Source organism: Drosophila subobscura, chromosome J (genome assembly GCF_008121235.1).
Source record: "Drosophila subobscura isolate 14011-0131.10 chromosome J, UCBerk_Dsub_1.0, whole genome shotgun sequence".
In the NCBI taxonomy this organism is placed as follows: domain Eukaryota; kingdom Metazoa; phylum Arthropoda; class Insecta; order Diptera; family Drosophilidae; genus Drosophila; species Drosophila subobscura.
In genome coordinates, this window is record NC_048532.1 from 10,924,885 (window position 1) to 10,946,978 (window position 22,094).

The 22,094-nt window shown below is 46.9% G+C and overlaps 2 protein-coding genes across 2 annotated transcripts; one reads left to right on the forward strand and one right to left on the reverse strand.

The window, feature by feature from the left end:
* The first annotated feature begins 16,573 nt into the window (after window positions 1-16,573).
* LOC117894307 (probable cytochrome P450 316a1) lies at window positions 16,574-18,396 on the forward strand. The gene is made up of 4 exons (XM_034801274.1): window positions 16,574-16,858; window positions 16,915-17,347; window positions 17,407-17,957; window positions 18,006-18,396. The coding sequence occupies exons 1-4, from the start codon at window positions 16,702-16,704 to the stop codon at window positions 18,338-18,340; spliced, it is 1,476 nt and encodes a 491-aa protein (XP_034657165.1). The 5' UTR covers window positions 16,574-16,701; the 3' UTR covers window positions 18,341-18,396.
* LOC117894306 (cytochrome P450 4d8) lies at window positions 18,378-21,027 on the reverse strand. Its single transcript, XM_034801273.1, has 4 exons — window positions 20,837-21,027; window positions 19,447-19,900; window positions 18,828-19,390; window positions 18,378-18,763 (listed from the first exon to the last, which is right to left on the reverse strand). The coding sequence occupies exons 1-4, from the start codon at window positions 20,991-20,993 to the stop codon at window positions 18,411-18,413; spliced, it is 1,527 nt and encodes a 508-aa protein (XP_034657164.1). The 5' UTR covers window positions 20,994-21,027; the 3' UTR covers window positions 18,378-18,410.
* Between the last annotated feature and the right edge of the window lie 1,067 nt (window positions 21,028-22,094).

Consider the following 22,094-nt stretch of genomic DNA (forward strand, 5'->3'; position numbering starts at 1 on the left):
TCAATTAGCTTCTGGCTTCATCAATGATTTTATCGCTGCCATTTGGGGCCAGGGCAGGGCCAATGGCTGTGGGGGTGTCCTGTTGCTGTGGCAGGTTTGAGTGTAAATTGTGGCAAATTATCATTAGCCTGTTGAGGGTGGATGTGTCTCTGTGTGTCTGTGTGTGTGCCCCCAACAAGGACAACAACGACATCTTCACATCTTCAAAAGGTTTTTATGACATCAACAGCTGTCGTTGACAGATTATTGTGGCGATTATTTTAGCAAGATAGGAAAGGACACGACACAGGACTGGAGACTGAGAAGCCATCAGCAGATGGAGCACAAACAGGAGCCAAGCGGGGGGCATGCGGAGACATCTCTGCTTTGTGCGTTCAACTGGAAACTGTCAGAGATGTTGTTGGCTGGTGGCTGCCTGGCTGGTTGGCTGGCTCTTTGTTGTTCCTGGCTGCTCGACACATGTGACAGACGCCCAGTTAGGGGCCACTTAAGCATCTTGCGGCTTAACACTTGTAAATAACTACATTGGGAGCCGAAGCTGGCAAAGTTGTCACATTTTTCCAACAACTCTTTGGACATGGAAAACGGCCTTTGAGCACAGCCCCAGATGAGCACTCAAAATCGTTTCTACTGCCATTGAAATGTACTTGCAATCCGCTCGTGGATGGAGTTTCTTGTCAGTTGTGCTTGGAAAAATAATGTTTAGATATTTTCCCAAAGCCGAGCAGATGTGTTTCTGCAACGGGCTTGTGCTCAAGTGCTCGCTGGTGCTGGCAATTATTTTACTGGCCGTGAGTTGGAGCCACATTTTGACTAACTATTGCATGGGTTTCTCTCTCACAGATTCTCAGTGTGTTGGACATTGCGGAGGACATCAAAAACCATGGCCAGACCACACCGAGAGGCCGCATGATGCTCATCATGTGCTATGTCCTAAACTCCTTCATTATAGCCGCACTCTGTGCGGGCGTGTATGCGGCGATACGCGAGAAACTCAAGCTGCTGCAGCTGGTAAGTTGAGGCAGAGAAGCTTCCTTCAATGATGCACTTCAGCGCCTATTCTTTCAGCTCATTTTGGCACTGATCAGCTATGTACTTCCTGGGCAAAATGTCGCTCTGGATTGTGGGTGGTAACCAAGGCGTGCTCGAGCTGCTGGTGGTGCAGTTCTGGTACAAACTGACTTTGATCGTTTCGGTAGGCATGGAACGATTAGCTTCTAACGATTAGCTATACCCTCTGCCCACTCCTTACAGTTAATCTGCATTGTGCTGCTGACTTGTTTCTGCCTGAGAATAAAGGACGACGATGGTGAGGATCCGCCATTTAGTTAGGAAATTCCAACTGTAACTTGCGGAATGTCTTCTCAAATACAAACTTGTTTAATTGAACTAATTAAGCGGCACTTTTCGCACACTCTCCATTGAGTTTCTTACTCGATGTTGCCATCAGACAGCTGGCAATTTGTGGGTTGTGTGGGCAATCGAATTACATGCGAAATTATGGACACCCGCAGGACCATAACGGCAGGCCAATAAAGATCGCAGTGAGCAGATAAGCGGCAGCGGGTCCTGCGATACCAGCGCACAATATTGTCATCGACTGATGCTGTTGATGTTAATGCTGTTTCTGTTGATGGTGTTGCTTTAAATGAAATTTAACGATGCACACAAATAATGACACTTTGCATTTTAAAACACTTTCGCAGTCGGTCAGGAGTCATCATACAGCAGCGGCGGCGGCGGAGGCTGTCCGTGGGATGCTCATTATACGCATTTCATTTGACACTTTTATTGGCCCAGATGTCCATGGCTGATATTTCAGATGGCACAAGCGAAATGTGTAATGCTCTTGCCCCCCCCCTCCTGCCGCATGGTTTATGCGGGTCATTTAATGGCCGGCAACGGATACCGATAAGGGCATTAAATTTGTTCGCCACTTTTCCGGCACTCTCCCACTCTCTCTCTCTCTCTCTCTCCTGGCCATAAAGTCGCTGGCCACATCACTCAGCATTTGGCCAATTACGCAACAAAAAAATGGTAAAATATTCCCCACTCTCTCGTGTGTTTGTGTGTGTGGGGGAGAACGTGTCAAAGTGCTGAAAAATGCAGCGAGGTTCAAGCGTGCTGGGAGGTTGGGGCTGCAGAGAAGGTGCTTTGGTCTGGAGTGGCTCATTAGAGGCGCCCGACTAGCCCCGAAGGTGTTGCTGGTAAATTGTGTGGAAAAACGCGCTTTCTCCTCACTCACACTCGCACACTCCACACGGACACACTGCCAGCACTCATCTACTTTTGCGAGTGGCTGCCAGCAAATCGGGGATGAAATGTGTGTCCGTGCTCCCCATTTAAATATGCACAAATATATGCCCAAAAATGGAATATTCGTGTTCGGTTTTTTTCCTACTTTTAATTCCACAACTGGCATAATTAAAGCCAGCGTTGGCAGGCCGGTGCCCTGGGGGCGACTTCTCTCTGGGAGAAATTTGCGATTGTCGCCAAGCGGTTTGGGGCCATAACAGCATGTCGTCGTCGTCGTAGTCGTAGTCGTTGTCGTTGTCCTTGTCGTCGTCCAGGCGTATGTCCTGCGGCTGATTAAAATCTATTAGAGTCAAAGAGATGTAAGACACTGTGCTGGCAGCAGGCGGCAGGCAGCGGCCGCTCACCATGGGAGCTGGCATTCGTGGTTCGGGGAGGGGCGAGGGGAGAGAAGGAATATCTACTTTGGCCAATGACTTGGCATGTAAATGTCGACGTCGACGGCAACGCAATTGAAATGCATGCGGCGGAAACTTCCAACTTGTCAGGGAAGTGTATGCCGGGGAGGTTATGCCGCTGCGGACATTTGCTTTGGCAAAAGAGAAAGAAATCTTGAGAGATCTAACTGTAACGAGTGACCTACAGCAGCTACAGTACAGAAGCAACAGAATTCACTCTCCCCTAGAGATTTGTATGATATTTGTAAAGGTTTTTATTTAGAACTTACCTCCATCGAAATTTAAGCTGCAGCTTATGTTTCTCTCCGCCTCGACTCGCCGCTTAATGTAATCAGCATCGGCTCTCTTCGTTTTTCTACCTGCGCTTCCGTTATGGTGCCTGCAAAGAGAAATGGATAAAGAGAGTGAGAGAGATCTCATGTGCTAGAGCTTTCGGGTTCTTGGCAAAAGCTTCTTGCTGTAAAATGTTGGGCAATGCTTACAAAACGGCAGCTGAATTCTATGTGAGAACTTTTCATATATTCACAAAAAATATATTATTAATTTGTGGCTGTATTTATCAGTGACTATTCAAACCAATTTCTCTACGCATATCTAAGCTGTAAGGGTATTTACCAAGCAGCACCATCCGAAAGTTTGAACTCTCTGCCCATTGTTCTTGTATTTGTTTCTGTTGCTGTTGTTGTTGGCAGAAGTCGCACACAAAACTTTCCAATGCAAAGTTTTCAACGGAAATTGTGCAGCTGCTTGGCCAGCGTGTGTGTGGGTGAGTGAGTGTGTGTGTCTCCTCTTAAATATCCTGCAGAGCGAGAGCTTGTAAAAGTAAATTTGTTGAAATATTCATTTAATGGCTTCCACGCCTACTATCCAGCATGGTTGCACGGGGGCAAGGAGCTCTTTCAATATGATTTTTCATGATTAAAGCGCGTGCCGGGTACGTTTTTATCGGCCAAAAGACATTTGCCCATGCGATGCCCTGAGTTCGATATTCGAATTTTCTTATAAATTGTCGCCCCGCCAACAAATGTGTCCACACACAGAGAGTATGGGTGTGTGTGGGGGGGTTGGAAAATGCTCTCACACGCTCGCATAATAAAGTGATTTTAAAGGGCACTTTTCCCCGCACTTTTCTTTCGCTCAGATGGCGTATGCGTAAAATTTCCATTTGTGCGAGGCACTCAACTTTATTGAACTTGAAGTGGAGACAGAGACCCCCGCTCTCTGCAACTCTCTGTCTGATAATGTTTGTCTGATAGCGCACATGTGTGCTCCTTCGCCTGACTGCTGCTCCAAGATGTCCCTGGCTTTACAATTCATTAAAATTTCATATAAATGCTGCGGATGATGGGCATGAACGATCATGATCGGGCACACAGACAATGGCCAACGGCGGGCGGGTAATCCACTTTGCAGCTGGAACTGGGAGCTGCATCGTGTCCGTTATTAACTGCCAGTTACAAATGCCACTGCCACAATAACGGCATTAAAAGCGCTACGAAAGCGTCAAGTCATAAACTGCTCATCAGTCTTGAGTAACTCGCTCGCCCGTTCCGACGTTCTTTCGCTCTCTCGCTCTGCCGCTCTCCCATTCTCTCTCTCTCTCTCTTCGCTGTGTCCCACCGTGTAACTGTAATTATGCGACGCCGCTGCAAAAGTTGTGCTATCACAACTCATTGTCTCGTCGCCATGGCGGAGCAGGAAGTGGAAGCGGCAAAAGCCGGCGGCAAAACATGCCACCGAGAAGGGGGGCGGCCTGTCTGTGTCTGTGCGCCTTTTGCTCTTTTGACGCTGATAATGCAATTTCCGGCAGTGCCATTTTGCCGCAGCCCTCGCGTAATTTACTGTTATGCAATGTTTCACTTTTGTTGTGCACTTTGTGAGCCTTTAAAAGCAAGGAACCGCTCTCCGCTCTCCGTACAATCAAGGCGGCTAGTTTTTGCTGCTATTTATCTACATAAAGTTAATTGAAAGCATTCAAATGCCAGCGACAGAGATGGAGACACCAACGACTGCGTGATGCGTCAACATCTTTTGATGCCACATAATCCCACGCCACTCGAAGCCACGCAATTCATTCAATACTGACTATAGGAACATGTCTCTCCGCTCCGTCTTTATTACAAATTGGTTTTCTGCAACAAGCACCAAGCCACCATCCCACCACCACCCACTCGCATGTTTCGTGCGCAATTTGCACCACCGAAATGAATGTGGCATCGACTGGAAGGGGGAAAAATCGAGCAATACTCTCTCCCTCTACAGAGAAAATAAATTGCAGCACACGGCTAACCTACCTAACGGTGAAATGGCTGTGGCAAACGTGTCCTGTTCGGCTCTGTTCTGTTCCACGTTAACAAACTGAAATCGAAAGTTTGACTGCGGTCAACGTCGGGGGCATTGTCATTCTCCCATCTATGGCCGCTCCGACTGACTGTCAGATTGAATGGTTTATGTGTGACACCTTTGACCGGTCGCAGAGGTGCCACAAGGGCAGCGACAGACGATATAAATTAAAGTGCAGCTGGCAAGCTGGAGCAGCTTTAAGCCACGGCCAGATATCGGTGGTTTTGTGGGGATAAAGGGCTAAAGTTGGAGATTTGCAGGCAATGCAGAAATGAATTTATTTAAATAGATAACATGATGAATGACTCACATGAAGGATGTCCAAAGAAGATGTTAAAGTCCAGCGTTAGAGCTACCTGTAAATGTAAGTGTAAACATGTTAATAAAGTTTTAATATTAACTAAAAATATAAATACTTTTGTCATAAACTTCCCCAAGCTTCACCAATTCCACAATGATAAATTCTCGGCAAAAGCATATCATTCCGGTATTGCCTAACATTGAAATTCTTTCTCCATTCAGGGATTTTCCGGCTCCTTTTTATTTGCCGGGCAAAAGTCACGTGGCATTCATAATTCTTAAAATGGCGCCATCAGAAATTATGTAGCAATGCTAAGTGCACCCAAACATCTGTCCCACGGACGGGGCATGGGGCATGGGGAATGGGGCATGGGGCTTATACGTGACCAGCATTTGTCGCACGCTTAAAGTACGCTGGGATTTTCGGGGGAATGGCATGGAAAGGCCACTTCTGCTGGCTGCCCAAGCAATGGGGAATTGATTTTGGATTTTTGCAAGCTGATTATGGAATTAAAACATATTTCTGTCTTAGAGCTTCAAAACTTTAAGTGGCAAAGGTTGTCGGTGGCTGCGTGGCGTTGTTCTTGCTACGTGACATTCTTTTCCTTTCGGAGTTTATCACGTGACAAGTTTTCCAGCTTTGCGCTTATTTTCCACACTCCCACGGAGTGTGAGGGGGCAAATGCGTTTCATTTTCATTGTGGGATGGAAAAAACAAGAACTTTTCACGTGTGCAAAAAGGAAATGAATAAGCAAACGAAACTACAAAGAAGCGAACGGCAAAAGCGAACTGCGAAAGTGAACTTGGGTTACAAAGGAAGGACAAACAGAGAGAAGAGAAGAGAAGAGGCAAAGGCAGATAAATAACGTTGAATGGAAAAGCACAAAAAAATAAACAATTCGCCTTTTGAAATGCTAAACGTGAGAGAGAAAAACACACAGGCAGGCAGGGTGGGCAGGGAGACAGGGCCAGGGGCACTCCTCACAAGGACACGGCCCAGGATCCGGGACCACGACTCGTGTATTTTTATTAGCACACGGATGCGGGCTGGAGCGGGGGGCATCCGTTTATCTTGTTACTTGGCACCCGCTCAATGCCAAATACATTTATCTTGTCGTATTTATTCTGTAGCACATTAATTTCGCCTCGTGTTTGAGCAGAAATTGACTTATTTGCATTCGGTTTAATTTGTACGAACATCAATATGCCACAACGAACAAGAAAAAAGGTAAACCCTAAAACGGAATGGGCAGAGGATTGCACGGGGCAGGGGATGAGCTGGCTGCTGCTGCGGCGGCGTACACACAGCCACAGGTGTTGCAAGTGTCAAATTTGTGATTGATGGCAGGCCTCCAACAAAAATTATGAGATTTATTTTTAAATCAGAGAAGGGAGAGCCTGATTTAAGCATGTCCTGGAAAAATCACTCACATTTTGGCATATTCGAACAAATTTTGAATGTTTTATTAGCTCATAAAATATTCTGATACAATTATGTTCTGTGCCTTTAATGCCAAGGAAATTGATGCTGAAATAAATATTGGAAATATTGATTACAAATATGTTTTCTGGCTGCCATGGGAATCATCAGTCAAACAAGCCACTAACACAAATTAAAACAGCAATTAAAGAAGGACCACACACATTTATTGCCGAGTCTGAAGTGGCCAAAGTGTACCGAAAAGTTGGCTCCGCTGAGTTGCACATTTTGAATGGTTTTCCTTTTTTTTAAGTAACTCTTGACTGAAGCTCATTCTCAGGTTTTCTTGGACTTCTTGCGCCTTGCTGCAACAGCTGACTTCTTGTTCCTGCACCTCTTGGAGCAGGAATGTGGCTCTTCGTCCTTTGAGGAATCAAGCCAATCCCTTATAAAACAGTCGAACTGGCTATGGCATCCTGTGCTTTTGCTTGCTTAATTGCTCTGACGGCGAAATTGGATTTATAGCCAGACTGTGGGACGTTTTTGCACTCACTCGTAGGGCGTGGATGCACAAAGCTCAACTCACCTTGAGGTACCGTGCACGGTGCTCAGCCGCCTTCCGTTGCGCCGCCTTTGGACCGCTGTGCATGGATGCAAAGCGGCGTTGGCTTTGTCGCCTTGGGCTAAGGGATCCTCCTTTAGCGACTCATCGCTTTGTTTTACAACAGATTTTGACATTTTTTCTAATAATTAGTATCTAAAAATAAATATTGCTTCGTCGTAAGCAGCACTGTGAAGCGACAACAGCTCCACATACAAAATAAGTATTAAACTTCCTATTCAAGTGCGAGTGAGACTTTTTTTCGAGGAACACATAAACTCAACAAAAAAAGTGAACGAAAAACGAGTTTAAAATTTGTTATTTGTGTTTTTTTTTTGCTTATACATTGAATTTTGATTTAAAGCTGTTGCTCGTAGGGAGAACAGTTTGAAACTGAAGCAAAGCCTGGCTGTGCCTGGAGCCAATAAATTTGGCTTCAAGTGAAAACTAAGCGACTGCCTTTCCATTTGATTTTGTGTATATATTGCTCAAAAATCCATTCGGTATGTCAGCTTCGAGAGTTACTTCGGGGACCAATTGAAGCATTTTCATTTAAGCCACTTAAATGGAATTAAATAGAAATTTACAGATGGCACGGCAGAGCGAATGCCAAAGCCAAATGAAGTAATATTAGCCACACGGCCCGTGGTGTGCTTCATGGAACAGCGACGACAGACAAAATGCATTTTTCATAGAGCAGACAGCGGATACGTGTGTGGGTCGGTCGGTCGGTCTGTCTGTCTGTTGGGGGAAGCTGGAAAGGCCAGGAGGTTGGGAGCTGGGAAGCTGCTTTGGCTGGCGAGCTACCTGCAGACGTCTATCGACAGAGCGGCAACAATGGAGGTTTGCAGGTTGGAAAATGGCCGAAAGCGCAAAATGTCAACCGAAATTGCGATTGCGTTAAAACTCTATAAATACCAGAGTAACATGCGACCACAGCAGCAACAACAACGGCAACAAATGCGAGTCCAGCGAGGAGGACATGCTGATGTGGCAGCAACACAATCTAATCCGGTTATTGCATTTTAAATGCGAAACAGCCACAACCAGGGCAATGGCAGGGACAGAGCAAGGCAGGAGTTGGGCAGTTGCTGGGTCATTCCACGCTCTCAATTCTCATTCAATTATTTGCCAGGCAATTATTGCCGCCTGGCAGTGCCGCTCAGCGGTCAGTTGGGGTCTGTTTTCCCAAGAGGTTTTCCTTCTAGGGCTCTCGCTTTCATTTCTTTCAGTATGTGCCATAAATAAGCCTTCACCTCCGCATGTCCCTGGTGTGCAGTTCGTAATGCGCTTATCTGGGACACCAGACGGCGCCACAAATGGCAATGGAACGGCGTGACCCAAACCGCAATCGTATGCCAACTCTTTCAAATTTTAATGCAATTTAACAGCATATTAAGCAGCAGCAGGAGTCTGCGGCCGGAAGCCACAAAGCTTGCCAGAGAGTGCTGCAACAGTTGTTGCTGCCAGCCGCAAAATTTTAGTGCAGCTGAGGGCAAAGTTTCAAATGAAGAAGAGTCAGAACCTCCTGCGCGAAGGTGAATGATGTTTGAATGTGTGTGAGTATGAGTACCCAGAGTGGGTATTCATGAACTGCACTGACTGAATGGCTAATCAATTGCGCGCACATTGAGCACAAATCAAATTACAAACTTATCGCGTCCAACGATTTTTGCACAAAACTTTTGCAAGCTTTCCTCTGCACCCCACTCCACTCTCCGCTCCTCTCCCCTCCCCACCGCTCGTTGCGCTGCTTGAGCTCAACTTTTGCTCAATTTGATTTTTCAACAGAGAAAAAAAAGTCAAAGTTTTTGCCTTTTTACCTGCCTTTTTGCCTGCTTTTGTCTGTGCGTCTGTCTATTCGTACTTTTGCTTGTCGTTAAACAAACTTATCCAATAAAACTTTTGTCAACATTGATTTAAGGCTAAAGAGGATGCATAATACGAGTGGAGTATGGGGAATATTGGGTGGTGGAGTGGTAGCTGGAAGCTGGGGAAAACATTTGACATTTCGCCTGCTCCTATCATGTGTCAAAAAATTTAAGCTCCAGGCAGGGTTGTCAGCTGTGCTTAATATTTAAGCGAAAGTTTTATTGCTAATTTAGTTATTGCTTTGCTTTTGATACAGAGTATAGACATTGGACTTCAAAACACCTGGCAACCCTGGCAGCACCCTACGCTTGCTATGTGTTTGTGTGTGTGTGTGTCCTTAAGCCAGTTTTTGCCTTGTCCTCGAAAGTGTTGGGGCATGCCGCATAAGTAGAACAGTCCAAGACCAACTTTTCCATTGCAACCTGATGCTGCTGCTGTTGTTATTGCTTCAGTTTCAGTTTCAGTTGTTGTTGTTGTGGCTGTGGAATGCATTTACAGTTTGCTGACTGCGGCAGCTTCTCTTTATCCACTTCTACTTAATACTTTAATAGTTGCAAAAGTTTGCTCAGCACGAGCTTAAGTAGCTCTCTCTCCCTCTCACGCTCCTCAAAGCTCCACTACACTCCGCTCTCTAGCGGCGCTCCCCAACTCGCAATGTCTGGCGCTGGGTAGTGCTTAAAATAACTGTAAAACTGCCAACATAAATCTGGCCACAACATCTTTTACGTTTGCCACTAGCCCGCACTTAATGCCAGCCACGTGAGCATCTTCCGATTTAAAGACTTAAAGTACGCTCCACCGCTCCACTTCACTCCCCTCCTTCCGGTAAGTGAAGAATGGGAATAAAGAGAATGAAGATTAAAAAGTTGCACAGACAAACAACAAATTGACGCGTATCTTTTGCATATTGAATAAAAGTCAAATTGTGTTTGGCATATTAAGCGGGCATCGGGCATTGGGAATCAGTCGGAAATCGCAGTCTGAATTGAATTGAAAATCGAAAGCAAAATCTCTGCCAAATCCCTGGCCTCCTTCTTGGCTGTCCTGTCCGTCCTGCCAGTCGCTTGGCGAAAAGTGATTTTTCTTGTTGGACTTACGGCTTAGCGACGCAGCAATTTACACTGCAAATTCAGCGATTCTGGCCAATAAGTTTTTGAACAGGAGTTGCTGGGAGTCGGCAGTCGGGAGGGAGGCTTGTTCTAGTCTTAAATTGTATACAAATTTGATGCTTTTTGTGCCGTAATTTCATACTTTCTGTTATCAAATCGCATCGTATAACAAATATTTGCTGCACTTTAGTTTTTTGTGGCGCTTTGTGGCACATAACACTATTGACATTGAATTACTTGATTTACAAATATGCGCCATGACAGCCGTTGGCCATTGGAAATATTTAAAATAAATATTTGATCATGCCTTTCGCTGTAATTCAAGCTTATGGAATGTGTGCGAATGCAGGGAAAACCGCAATATTTGGTCAAATTTCAGTAAGCGGAATGAACAGCGAGGTGTGCTTTAAAAGAACGTGTTATTACGGAAACATTAACAGTATTCTAATTTTGTATGATGGGAGCTGAACGGGGATGCTCTTCCGATCACATCAAAGTATCGGGAGACTGTTGCCTTTTTAATGTAATTTCTGCTTTGAATCCACACTCGCAGCATTAATGTTCCACCAAATTCCATAAACTGTATAAATATACCAAAGACAGGCCAAAATGTACAAGTGGCCAGCGCCCTGCCTGAACACTAATGAGCCAAACGCAATGCAAATTTATAGCCACACCCTCTCGCTGTCCTCTCTCTGTCCACTGTTTGGGGCTGACTTAAGGGATTAGCATCATTATGCGCAGTTTATTTGTTTGAATTTATGCTTGTGTGCCGTAAAATGTAATTCATGTAATTGTTTTTAATTTCCATGCATTTATAATTCAACATTCGCGTGGCGCTTAGAGCGCCGCTACTCTTCACGCGGGAGTGCCATGAAAAGCTCATTTGGGTTCCCCCTGCAGGCTATGAGTGTCCTCCGCTTTGGGTTACCGAGAGGGGAGAGTCTGGTGTAATTATGCAAATTTTTAATGAGCGTGAAAATTGCCTTTTTCGAGCAACAAGTAGTCGTCGCGTCTTGGTTCGGGCTTAGTACCGTGCTGCGAGGGGGAGCGAAGCTCATTGACGGCGGATAATTTCATTTGACCCACAGCACCAGAAGCCAGGAATCCATTTACCTCATGAATACTCCGCCTGCTCTTTCCCGTTGCTGATTCCTGCTTCCAGCTCGCTTCTCCTGCGAGCGAGCTGACTGACTGCTGGCATTTGCTCTTTGGATTTATACAGATTTTGTCAAACTAAACATGAATTTGCACTTTTATTCACAAAGCTCGCATCGCATGTGCACATCACACGGCATGTGTGCCGTCAGAAAGAGAGCGAAAGAAGTGATTGAGTGATAGAGAGAGAGAGAGCAGACGAACGCGTGAGTGAGCGGGGGAGAGCAGAAGAACGCGTGAGTGAGCGGAGGAGAGCAAAAGCACAAGTGAGAGCGGGGGACGAGTGAGAGCGGGGGACGAGTGAGAGCGGGGGGCGAGTGAGAGCGGGGGGCGAGTGAGAGCGGCGTGCGACGTAAGCCGATTTGATGCCCTGCCACTAAAGTGGTCCCGCTCGTATTAGCGTTAAGCCCTTTCAGACCCTGCTCCACATATGGCAAGAACTGAACAGCGAAAGGGTCTGAAATCGCACTCATCCAAGCCGTAAAATGGAACAATTAACAGGTCATAAAGCAGGGGATTTTTAAATGTTATGAGTCCCAAGATATCATGGAATAAATTAGACTAAAACAAAGCAAGGCAGTAGCGGGAACCTAATCTAAACTCCCATCGAAAATCCTAGAACTCGGCTCAGCTTAAGGTTGTGCCTAAGTTTGTACATCTCTGACAAACACATTAAAACTTCACATTATATTTTTACGGTGTTATTTTTTTTTTTTCTCTTTCCAAATGTTCACTTTAGATTCCAACAAAGTCATCAGACATCTCCGGCTCTTCGGATAGCGACGACGCACCATCAATCGTATCAGAAGGTTCGAAAGATTCCAAAGACTCCATCGGAAAACGAGCATCAGTGAGAAAGAAGTCAGCGAGCAGCGACGCCCATGGATCCTTCCAATATTCTGTTTGATTTCAAGTCCAAACGTTGTGCCGTGCACATCTCCCAGTCGAATAACAAAATAAAATAGCTACCTTGAAGTCATAATCCAGCAAAGAACCTTTAATAATGTTCAGGCTCAATGCTTTCATGATTTTATGGTGTGCCATGCTGATGGTGCAGCAACCAGGCATGGGCCAGGGCCCAGCAGCATATTCCTTGGAAACTTTTTAAAAAATATATGTAAATAAATACTGGAAATAAAGGCTGCTGGGCTGATCAATGTTGCCAGTTCTAGATGTAGAACTCAACTGAATGAATTGTAAATATCGGATGGGATTGATGACAGAAACACTTTCGGTGCTGAGTGAAAAATCAACTGAAACTAGATATGGAAAGATGTTTTGTATTTGATAACTGTCTTTTTCAATTAGCAAATACAATATCTATACGCATGCATGTGACTCTTACACACACATATAATTTAATTGTATGTATGTATGTGTGCGTGTATCGACACAAATGCAAAATGCTAATTTTTAAGCCCTGCGGGAGCTTTTGCCCAAACAGATTGTAAACAAATAAATGCCGCCAGCAGAACACACACTCACACACACACTCGCTGGAAACACACACACATATGCAGACAGCGCTGGCGCACTGAGAACAAAAATGAAGTACATATATAAAATCTGAATTGTTCTCTAAACTTTTGACACAAATGGGCAGTTGGGTTTCGAGCAGTCTCACTTCACTTGAATCATTATTTGTTCACCTGATGCTGTCTGCTTTTGGCCTTACATAAGTATTAGGGGCATTTCTCTCAGTGTAGCGTGGTCCGTTTCGTGGCTGGGTCCAGGCCAGACGCAGTGCCAGGCCTGTCTTCTGTTGCGCGCTTTGCGGCCTGCATTGTTGCCAAAGTTATTTCATTCAATATTTTATTTTACATATTCAGAATATGTATACATACATTTTACATACATACCTACATGTATTTATTCGTATTCGGCTTTGACTCTCTTTCTCTCTCTCTGGCGAAAACCTTTTCCACACTTAAGTGGTTAAATTGGCTGTGATAAATTGTTGCAGAGTCAAAGTTGTTGCCACAGCGGCGCTGCGGGTCGCCTCAAGTCACATGTGGCAGGGGTGGCAAGCCCGCAGGTTGACTCCCACTCTGACTCATCTGCTTATTCATGGAGTGCCGTATCCCGTGCCGTGCCCCGTGCCCCGTGCGCAGTGTGTCTGCCGTTGACAGTAATCATAACGCAGTCATCAGCTCGCATTATTACAGCTGCCTGACATATGACATCTGGGAACTGGGGAGCCTGGGAGCAGAAGGCACTCGAATGTAGGATAGTGGAGCTATTAATATGCGAGTGGGTGGGCTAATAGTACACCCCAAACCGAACCGAACCGAACCGAACCCAATGTCCTAATGGGTGTTGGCTCAATGGGCGTGCCTGAGACTGATGGCATCCTTTTAGTCGCACTCGCAAATTAAATGTCTAGCCATATGAAGTTTGTCTTGATTAAAACAGGTGCAGAAATGCCAAGCAGCACCTGCTTAAAGTTTTTAGCAAGTGTTCCTACAACTTTCCACAATTTCCAACTGCTTGAAAGTCGTTGGCAGCGCAGTAGGCAAATTTTCGCGCTTATCGCCACACTCATATCAGACAATCTTGATGTGCATATCACTTTTATGGGCAATTCATGCAAAATGCTTCCTGCTGCCAGCAGCAACAGCGAGGAGAGGCGAGGACAACAATGCCCGGCAACGACAATGGCGAGGGAAATATTCTGGACTTTGTATGTGGTACAGCAAATACACTGCAGAAGGTTTACATATGTGGAGCGGCAAATGTGTAAATAATACATGGTTATTCCTTCTCATGTCTTTCTTTCTTTCCAAGCTTTTACCATCTGCAAGTTGTAATATTTTCTTCTGCCCCATAGAGCATCATATGTGTCGTCTTTGTGTCTCTTCCGTCTCAATTTTATAGCCTTCTCGCCATCATCGTTGTCCTTGCTGCGGCGGCGGTGTCCGTGTCTGTTCTGTTCCCGTTTCATTCTCTAACTTGCCGACTGACCAACTGCATTTGCAATTTATAGGCGCATGTGCAGTGCGTAACATAACTATCAGCACTTTGTAATACATTCAATTTGCAAAAGTTAAACATTTCGCTCTTCTGTCACCCAGTTTGAGTCCAGCTTTTGGTACACCTTTAAAGTGGGCTTCGAGCATACAAATTGAAACGATTTTAACGCACTGAAACTCACTGTAATGTACACACATTTCTACATCTCCGCCACTTTTTTCCACACTTGCCGCCTGTAACAGTGGTGCCAACAATGGGAATGTAAATTGTTGTTATGTCTTTGTTTTAAATTTTTTTCGCCAGCTTTCTATTCTGCCTTCCGTCCAGCCAGGCGCCAGCCAGGAGTCAGCCGCATATTCTGGAGGCCTGTGAATGGATTTCCAGAGCTTTTTTTTCACTGCAAATTTTTGCGTAACGCTCGAAACCGCAACAACATTACATTCGAAGCAGTTTGCTTAGTTTTCATTGTCAACGTTGTGCTGGTCCTGCTGGTCCTCCTAGTCCTGCTCGTTGTCGTGGCGCAGTCTTCTAATTTTTTGTTCATTTGCATATGGAAAGACAGTGGGAAAGGGTTTTGCTGCTGGGCATTGCACTTCGTTTGGGGAGTGTCTCCCCTCCGAGTTGTTCATGACATTGACGTATGAATTCCTCATAAATACATGCAGGCACACACACAAAAACACACTCAAAAGTGGCCAATGGCCAACCTGGGAGTGCTCCAAGCACTGGGAACTACAGTTCACCGACCCACAAAATCCTCAATAAAACTGGCTTCATTAGCCGCCATTAGCCGGCTTTGTCTGACCCACAGAAATGAAATTGTGCAGAAAAGTAGCAGAGATACACAGAAGGGGGAAGAGGAGAAAACTCCAGCTGGAAGCTGAAGCTGGACAACACATGGCCCCCAGTTCTTGGATGCGTGCGGTGTGTCATTAAAGTTTCATCAACGCCGCAAAATGAAAGTGGAGAACAGAGAGAACAACACAATCAGCACTCAAGGGGGGGGCGGGGAGACTCTCACTCAACTCCACGGCAACTCTGGGTAGCCCAAAAGGGCCGCAGGGCAGCAATGGGAAGGCCTCTTCGTCTGATATTGTCATTACATGCTTCAAGGATATTTCCTCTGTGGCGTAACCGAGGCAAATGTACTTTTGACAGTTGAGACTCCTGAAAGGGTTGACCAGCCCGACCCCGGACAACCGCAGTCGACAAAAGATTTGTTTGCCAGGACAACCAACAGCTGCCCGCTTAATGCCCGCTGGCCAAGTGGCAGGCGCTTTCCTTCCCCAGACAATTGCCCAGCAAATTGGTTGGTTTAATAGTTCGGAAATCTGTTTCCAGAGTTTACCCCACATCAAATGTTAGGTAAAAGTATTTAAATATTTATCAGCAAATTCCGTGCCGCAAGGCTCTCCTCCATCTTATAGCTGGCGCACACATCACGCCCCCACATCTGCCCGACTCCTGATATACCTCCGCCTCTGCTGGGTATTGGCAATTTTCGTCTTGGCCAATCAAGTTGGCTTGTTAGAGAGCACATTCAATGTGGCGCACACAGACATACTTTTGGTAGCTTTTCATAAACACTAAAGAGGATTCTGCGGCTGCCAAAATATTTGTAAGGGAAGCTAAAATTTTGAGTAATTTTAGCAGATTTTTAGGGGAATTAAAACTCTAATTGGTTTCGTTTTAAACAGCTTCCAGAACGCACATAAAATTAAACTAAATATTCTTTACAGCATGGCAACATGTTGCTGGCAACTGCATGTTGTGCAACATGTTTTGTGGAACGCATGTAGCTAATAATTTACACGCAACATGGGCGTAGAATATAAATTTGAAAGCATTAGAAAGCGGCTAATAAATTATTGTAATTGTTAATAAATTAAAATAACTGATAATTAAAGATAATATGAGTACTCACCCCCAGCATTCCTCCTGCTGCTGCTGCTGCTGCTTTCAGTATGTAGGCTTTGCTCCATTCCGAATTTTGACTTTCAAATATTTGCTCCAACTGCCAGCCCTGGCTGCTCGTACTTTAGCTCGAATTAAATAAGTGCACCATTGGCCAGCCTTTGGGGTCTTGGGCAACGATAAGAGCAGCCAAATTTGGCGGCACTTGAGAGATTACTGATAGCAATCGAACGGGCCATAAAGCTGTGAGATTATCATAGAGAGAGGTGCGTCGGCGGCGACTCTGTGGCTCAGTTGCAACCATGATCTTGACCACTACATTCCTGTGCTTCTGCCTGGCCTCGGCCATCAACTACTTCAGGACACGCCGCCAGCGCTCGTACATAAAGAATCTCGGTGGACCCTTCACCTGGCCGCTGCTGGGTGCGATGCACAAGTTCCTGTTCCTCAAGCCGCAGAGTAAGTGGAGGCGCTGCAGCCTGCCTGAAGGATCGAGTTTTAATCAATTTTGTTAGATTTCTTTCAGCGCAGTCATGCGTACCTGGTCAAGTATGGATCTGTGACACGTTTGTGGGTCTTCCATCGACTGTTTATGCCACTGGCGGACCTGGAGCTGGCCAAGCAGGTGCTGCAGAGCGAACAGCACCTGGAGACGGGCTACGAGCTGATGCATCACTGGCTGGCAGGCGGCGTGCTCATGTGCGAGAAGGAGCAGTGGGCGCAGCGTCACAGCCTCATACGTGGCATCTTCGAGAAGGGCAACATGCTGCCCCTCACGGAGCTGTGTCGCCAGCAGGCGGTGCTGCTGCAGCTGAAGCTGGCGGATCGCGCCGAGCAGCGTGAGGTGTTCAATGCCTGGGAGATTGTGGCACCCGCCGTGCGGGATTTGATGGTGCAAACAACCTGCGGCCTGCGACCCAGCGAGGAGTATGCCAAGGCATTCAATGGGTGAGTGGCCACATTCCTGGCAGATTCTTTCTCTGAGAACATTCCCCTCTTGCTCTCAGCCTCACGGAGATCTATCGCAAGCGTTTCCTCAGCCTGCAGTCGGTGAATCGCTTTAGCTTTTGGATCAGCTCTCCCCTGATGCGGCGACGACAGCTGAAGCTCATCAAACGCCTCAATGCGGAGCACAAGGAGCACATCGAGCGATTCCGCAAGCAGCAGAAACAGGAGGAGCAGCTCAAGGCGGGCAATCTGTCGTTGGATCACATCGAGCCACTCCCCCCACAGTGGCATCAATCGCTGCTGGAGGTGCTGCTGGCACCCAACCACACGCCCGTCATCTCAGACGATGACATCTGCGCAGAGTTGAATACTTGCAACTATCTCGGGTATCTGCTCTGCAGCTCCGCGCTCTGCTTTGCTCTGGTCACGATTGCCCGACATCCGGCTGTGCAGCAACGCTGCCTGGAGGAGCTGCGCAAGGCCCAACGACCAGACCAGAGCTGGGATGTGAAGCGGCTGACCTATCTGGAGGCGGTGCTGATGGAAACGCTGCGCCTCTACCCACCGCAAGTGATTGTCGGGCGGCAGTTGAGCGAGGATATGCCCTACAGTGAGTACAACTCATCACTGATCCTCTTCCCGTTTCAATCTCCTACAGCCCACAGCGTCGTGGGTGATGGCACACTGCCCTTTGGCGCCGAGATCTATGTGAATCTCTTTGAGATGCAGCGCGACGAGGAGCGCTATCTGCATGCGAGCCACTTTCGGGCGGAGCGATTCCTCGAGTCGCCGCCGGAGCTGCTCAGCTTCAGCATGGGTCCACGCTGCTGTCCGGCCAGGCAGTTCAGCATGGTGATGCTCAAGACCCTGCTGGCGCCCATAATCAGCAGCTTTGAGCTGCTGCCACACGGCGATGCCCCACGACTCGATCTGCGACTGGCGCTGGGCTCCTCCAACGGGTTTCAGCTGGCGCTGACGCCGCGATTTCAATAAATTGATTTCCTTATTTATATGAATATATTTTGGAATATAAAAACTATTTTACCTCTCACGAATCTGCCACTCATTGGGCATCGTTGCGCCTGCGCATGCCCAGCTGGAAGCCCGTTGCGGAGCGCAGAACAATATTGATGACACACTCCACAGGCTCGCCCAGTGGCAGCAGCTCGTACTCCCGCACAATCTTGGCCAGCATCATCTTCATCTCCAGCAGGGCAAACTTCTGCCCAATGCAGTTGCGTGGCCCCGCGCTGAAGGGTATGAAAGTGAAGGGCGCAAAGCGCTCGCCGTTCTCGTGGCGTTCCGGAATGAACTCCTCGACCTGGGGAAAAGCGCTGGGCAGACGCTGAATGCCATAGATGCCAAGAAGCACCTCAGACCCTGCAGGAATAACGCCACTGCCGAACTTCGAGTGATCTGCAAGCAGAAAGAGAAGCCTCAGTACAGTCTGGGCAAAGCAGCTATCCCCTTTGACACCTACTGTACTTGAAATCCGTTTGCAGCTTGCGGCCCACCAACGGCACGGGCGGATACAGCCTCAGCGACTCCTTGATGACACATTCCAGATACTTGAACTCATTGAGATCGCGTATGGTGACGGGGCGACTGCGATCGGTGCCAATGACCTGGAGGATCTCCTCCAGCATTTTCTCTTGCACCTGCGGATGACGCGCCAGCACGTGCAGGCAGAAGGAAAGAGCGCTTGTGGTGGTGTCGTGCCCCTCGAACATGAAGGTGTCCACCTCCTCGCGGATCTCGTCATTGGTCAGCGGTCGCCCATCGACGCTGGCCTGCAGCAGTACGTCGAGCAGCGCCATTCGTCGCTTTTGGCCCACATCATCATCGGGGGATGTCGCACTCAGCTTTTCCCGCTGCTGCTCCTCGAGTGTGCGACGCCGCTCCTCGATCACTTTCGTTGTGAAGTCGTGCATGGTGCGGATGAGCTGCGTTTGGCGCCATTTTAGGTGCGGATGCGTCAGCGTGAAGAGCAGCTCCACCTGCAGGTAGACGGACATGAAGCGCCAGCTGAGCAGCGCAGTGCATCTACAAAGAGAGTGAAATGAGTTGAGTTTTGCTTCCTTTGGGGATGGATCACTCACTCATTGACCGCCTCCGCATAGGGCGAGCTGTCTGCGGCCTGAGCGTGGATTTTCGTGCCCATGGCCGTCTCCGCAATAATGTCCAGCGCTGCCTTGCAAATGTGCCGATAGACGTCGAAGGTCCGGCCATTGGCATGCGGCGCCAGGCGCTCCACACAGATGTTCGACTGCTGATCAAAGACCTCCACGAACTGCTCCAGAATCGAGAAGTGGAAGGTGGGCGTAATAATCTTGCGGCGCTGATGCCACACCTTGCCGTCGCTCAGCAGCAGCCCATTGCCCAGCCACTGGCCCAGCACTCGGTACACGGGATGCTTCACCAGATGCTCCTGGCTGCCCAGCAGCTGCTCATTAATCTCCGGATCGGCGCTCATGACTAGCAGGCGGTTTAGAATCCACACTCGCTGCAGGTTGCCATATTTGCCCATATGCTCACGGCTCACCTTGAGGAAGGCTGCGGAACAAACAAATTGATAAGAACTCTGTTGGTCTGTTGCTCATAAATAACAATTTATTAATAGATATGCATATGTGTTCCACTGTTCCACCTAGAACCTGATCATCGGGGGGTACAAACTAAAACTGAATGAATATCTGATAAGCTAGAGTGTAGCCTCAAGTGTTTGTTGGCATTTATTGACAACAGAAAACACCTCTTAATCTGGATGGAAATTAAACACTATTATTAACTCACGATTAAATGCTTTCTTTATCAAGCCATTGGTGTATGTATGTTGTGGTTCATCTTTATGGTTTTAGGTGCATTGATAATGGGATAATCCACTATTTGAAACGGGTACTAATTCTGTGGCTTAATTTGTGTCTGCCATTTTATTCAAAGAATTGCGCAGAAGAATCATAACTGTAAATGTCTGTACTGCGCTCGCAGGTAGAATGCGAGCTCCAAAGAGAGACGACAATTGCAAGAGCATCGAATCGCATCTTGTTTACAGTTAATGAGAGCCAAAGCTCTGCTCAGCTCGCTTCAAACAGAGAGAGCAAACAAAACGATTGCACGCAATGCACACTATGCAGCAAAGCATCTGATGTCTCTCGCTGTCTTGCAAGTGATTTATGTATGCATAAATTACAAATGCCCAGCTTTGTGGGCTAGTGTAAATTGCTGTTTGCGTTTGCGTGCACCAAATGATGCGACAGTCAGCGGGAGAATTCGAATGGAATAGAGTGAACCTTAATCAGCGATCTCGATAACACTGACACAGCCGGAAAGTAATTATTTATCCTTTAATGAGGGTTTTCCAACGAGCAATTAAATTTTATTAGATATTCCTACCGGTCACGATGTGTGTGCCGATTTGTCAAACGGTTAATTTGAATTTTTGGTTCACCCTTAAGAGCACTCTTTACGCACACAGTACATTTTACATACTCTTTGGATTCATGCGGTACATGATGTGCAGGGCTCCCAGCAATGGCGGGCAAATGGGTCCAGGGAGATTAGCTACGGCACGGCGACGCTCCGCCTGGCCGCGATGGATGAGCCAGCCAGCGGCCACCAGCAGTAGAACCAGCAGCAACAGCAGCATTTTGCACTCTGATTCGGACTCTGCAAGGCTCTCCAACGACTACGCCCCAAGTGCGAGTGCTACTGCGAGAAAATCTATCTAATCGGAGGCCGATTCAAATGTAAAACAAAGTGCATGCCACTCAATCGCGAGCCGATAATTGAGCGACACTTGTGCTAATCAGACCGGGACTAGTGCGAGTAAGTATCTAAGGCAAGTGTAAGTAAATGCGATTACTTCTATTAATTATTCTCGATTCCAGTGGCGGACTGACTGAGATAACGATGCAGCCGTTCGCCCGAGGCTCATTGGCGCCGTGGGTTTGCCCCAGGAGTCGTGAACTTTTTTTTGAAGTAATTTCCGCTAGAGACATTCGTGCGGAAATTAAAACATTTGCGCTGACCTGAGCACCAGCAGGGAGGGCGGAGAGGGCGGCAATAAATGGATGGATGGGTGTACGATTGGATGGATGGACGGTCAGCAGCCTTCGAAAAAACTAATTAACAGCAGCTTCCTGGGCCCATGCCTGACTTTGACTTTGTAATGGCATTTTATAGTATTATTTTTTAACAGAAATACTCGCACAGCCAGGCTGTAGCTGTGTGTCGGTCGAGTTGCAATTTGGTGTTGGGAAGGAGCGGGCGGATGGTCGAAAAGTCTTTTCATTTGTAGACAGAATTGTGCATTTTTCAATTTTCACAATGACTTTTATAAAATAAAAACCAAAAGGGGTTGGGAGCATACATACATACATACATACATCTCTCATTTCGCATTCGTTTCGGTTTGGGTCTCGATTTCTGTTGCTGCCTCGGACTGAAAGATTTTCAGCATTAATTTTGCATATTAAAAATCCAATTTGTTGCGTTAATTGCAGCATGTGAAATGTATCGGACAATGCGAGTGATGTGTATGTGTGAATATCCCCCCCAGTCAGAGCAGTCAAACTTTGATGGTTGTGGGAGCCAACGAGGCAGACAACGCGGCGCTGCATATTGCAAATATTTCAAAGAACTCCCCAGAGAGGTGCCTGTCTGCAGTTCCGAAATTTATACACATTTCTGAGTGAATTTTCAACTTAAAGTTATGGAAATTCCACAGTAAAAATCTCCCCAAACTTTT

Coding starts and splice junctions, on each gene's coding strand:
- LOC117894307 (XM_034801274.1), top strand. CDS start 16,702: ATGATCTTGACCACTACATTCCTGTGCTTCTGCCTGGCCTCGGCCATC. Junction 17,348..17,406: donor TATGCCAAGGCATTCAATGG/GTGAGTGGCCAC, acceptor TCTTGCTCTCAG/CCTCACGGAGATCTATCGCA. Junction 17,958..18,005: donor GAGCGAGGATATGCCCTACA/GTGAGTACAACT, acceptor AATCTCCTACAG/CCCACAGCGTCGTGGGTGAT.
- LOC117894306 (XM_034801273.1), bottom strand. CDS start 20,993: ATGCTGCTGTTGCTGCTGGTTCTACTGCTGGTGGCCGCTGGCTGGCTC. Junction 19,901..20,836: donor GTACCGCATGAATCCAAAGA/GTATGTAAAATG, acceptor TTTGTTCCGCAG/CCTTCCTCAAGGTGAGCCGT. Junction 19,391..19,446: donor TATGCGGAGGCGGTCAATGA/GTGAGTGATCCA, acceptor CTCTCTTTGTAG/ATGCACTGCGCTGCTCAGCT.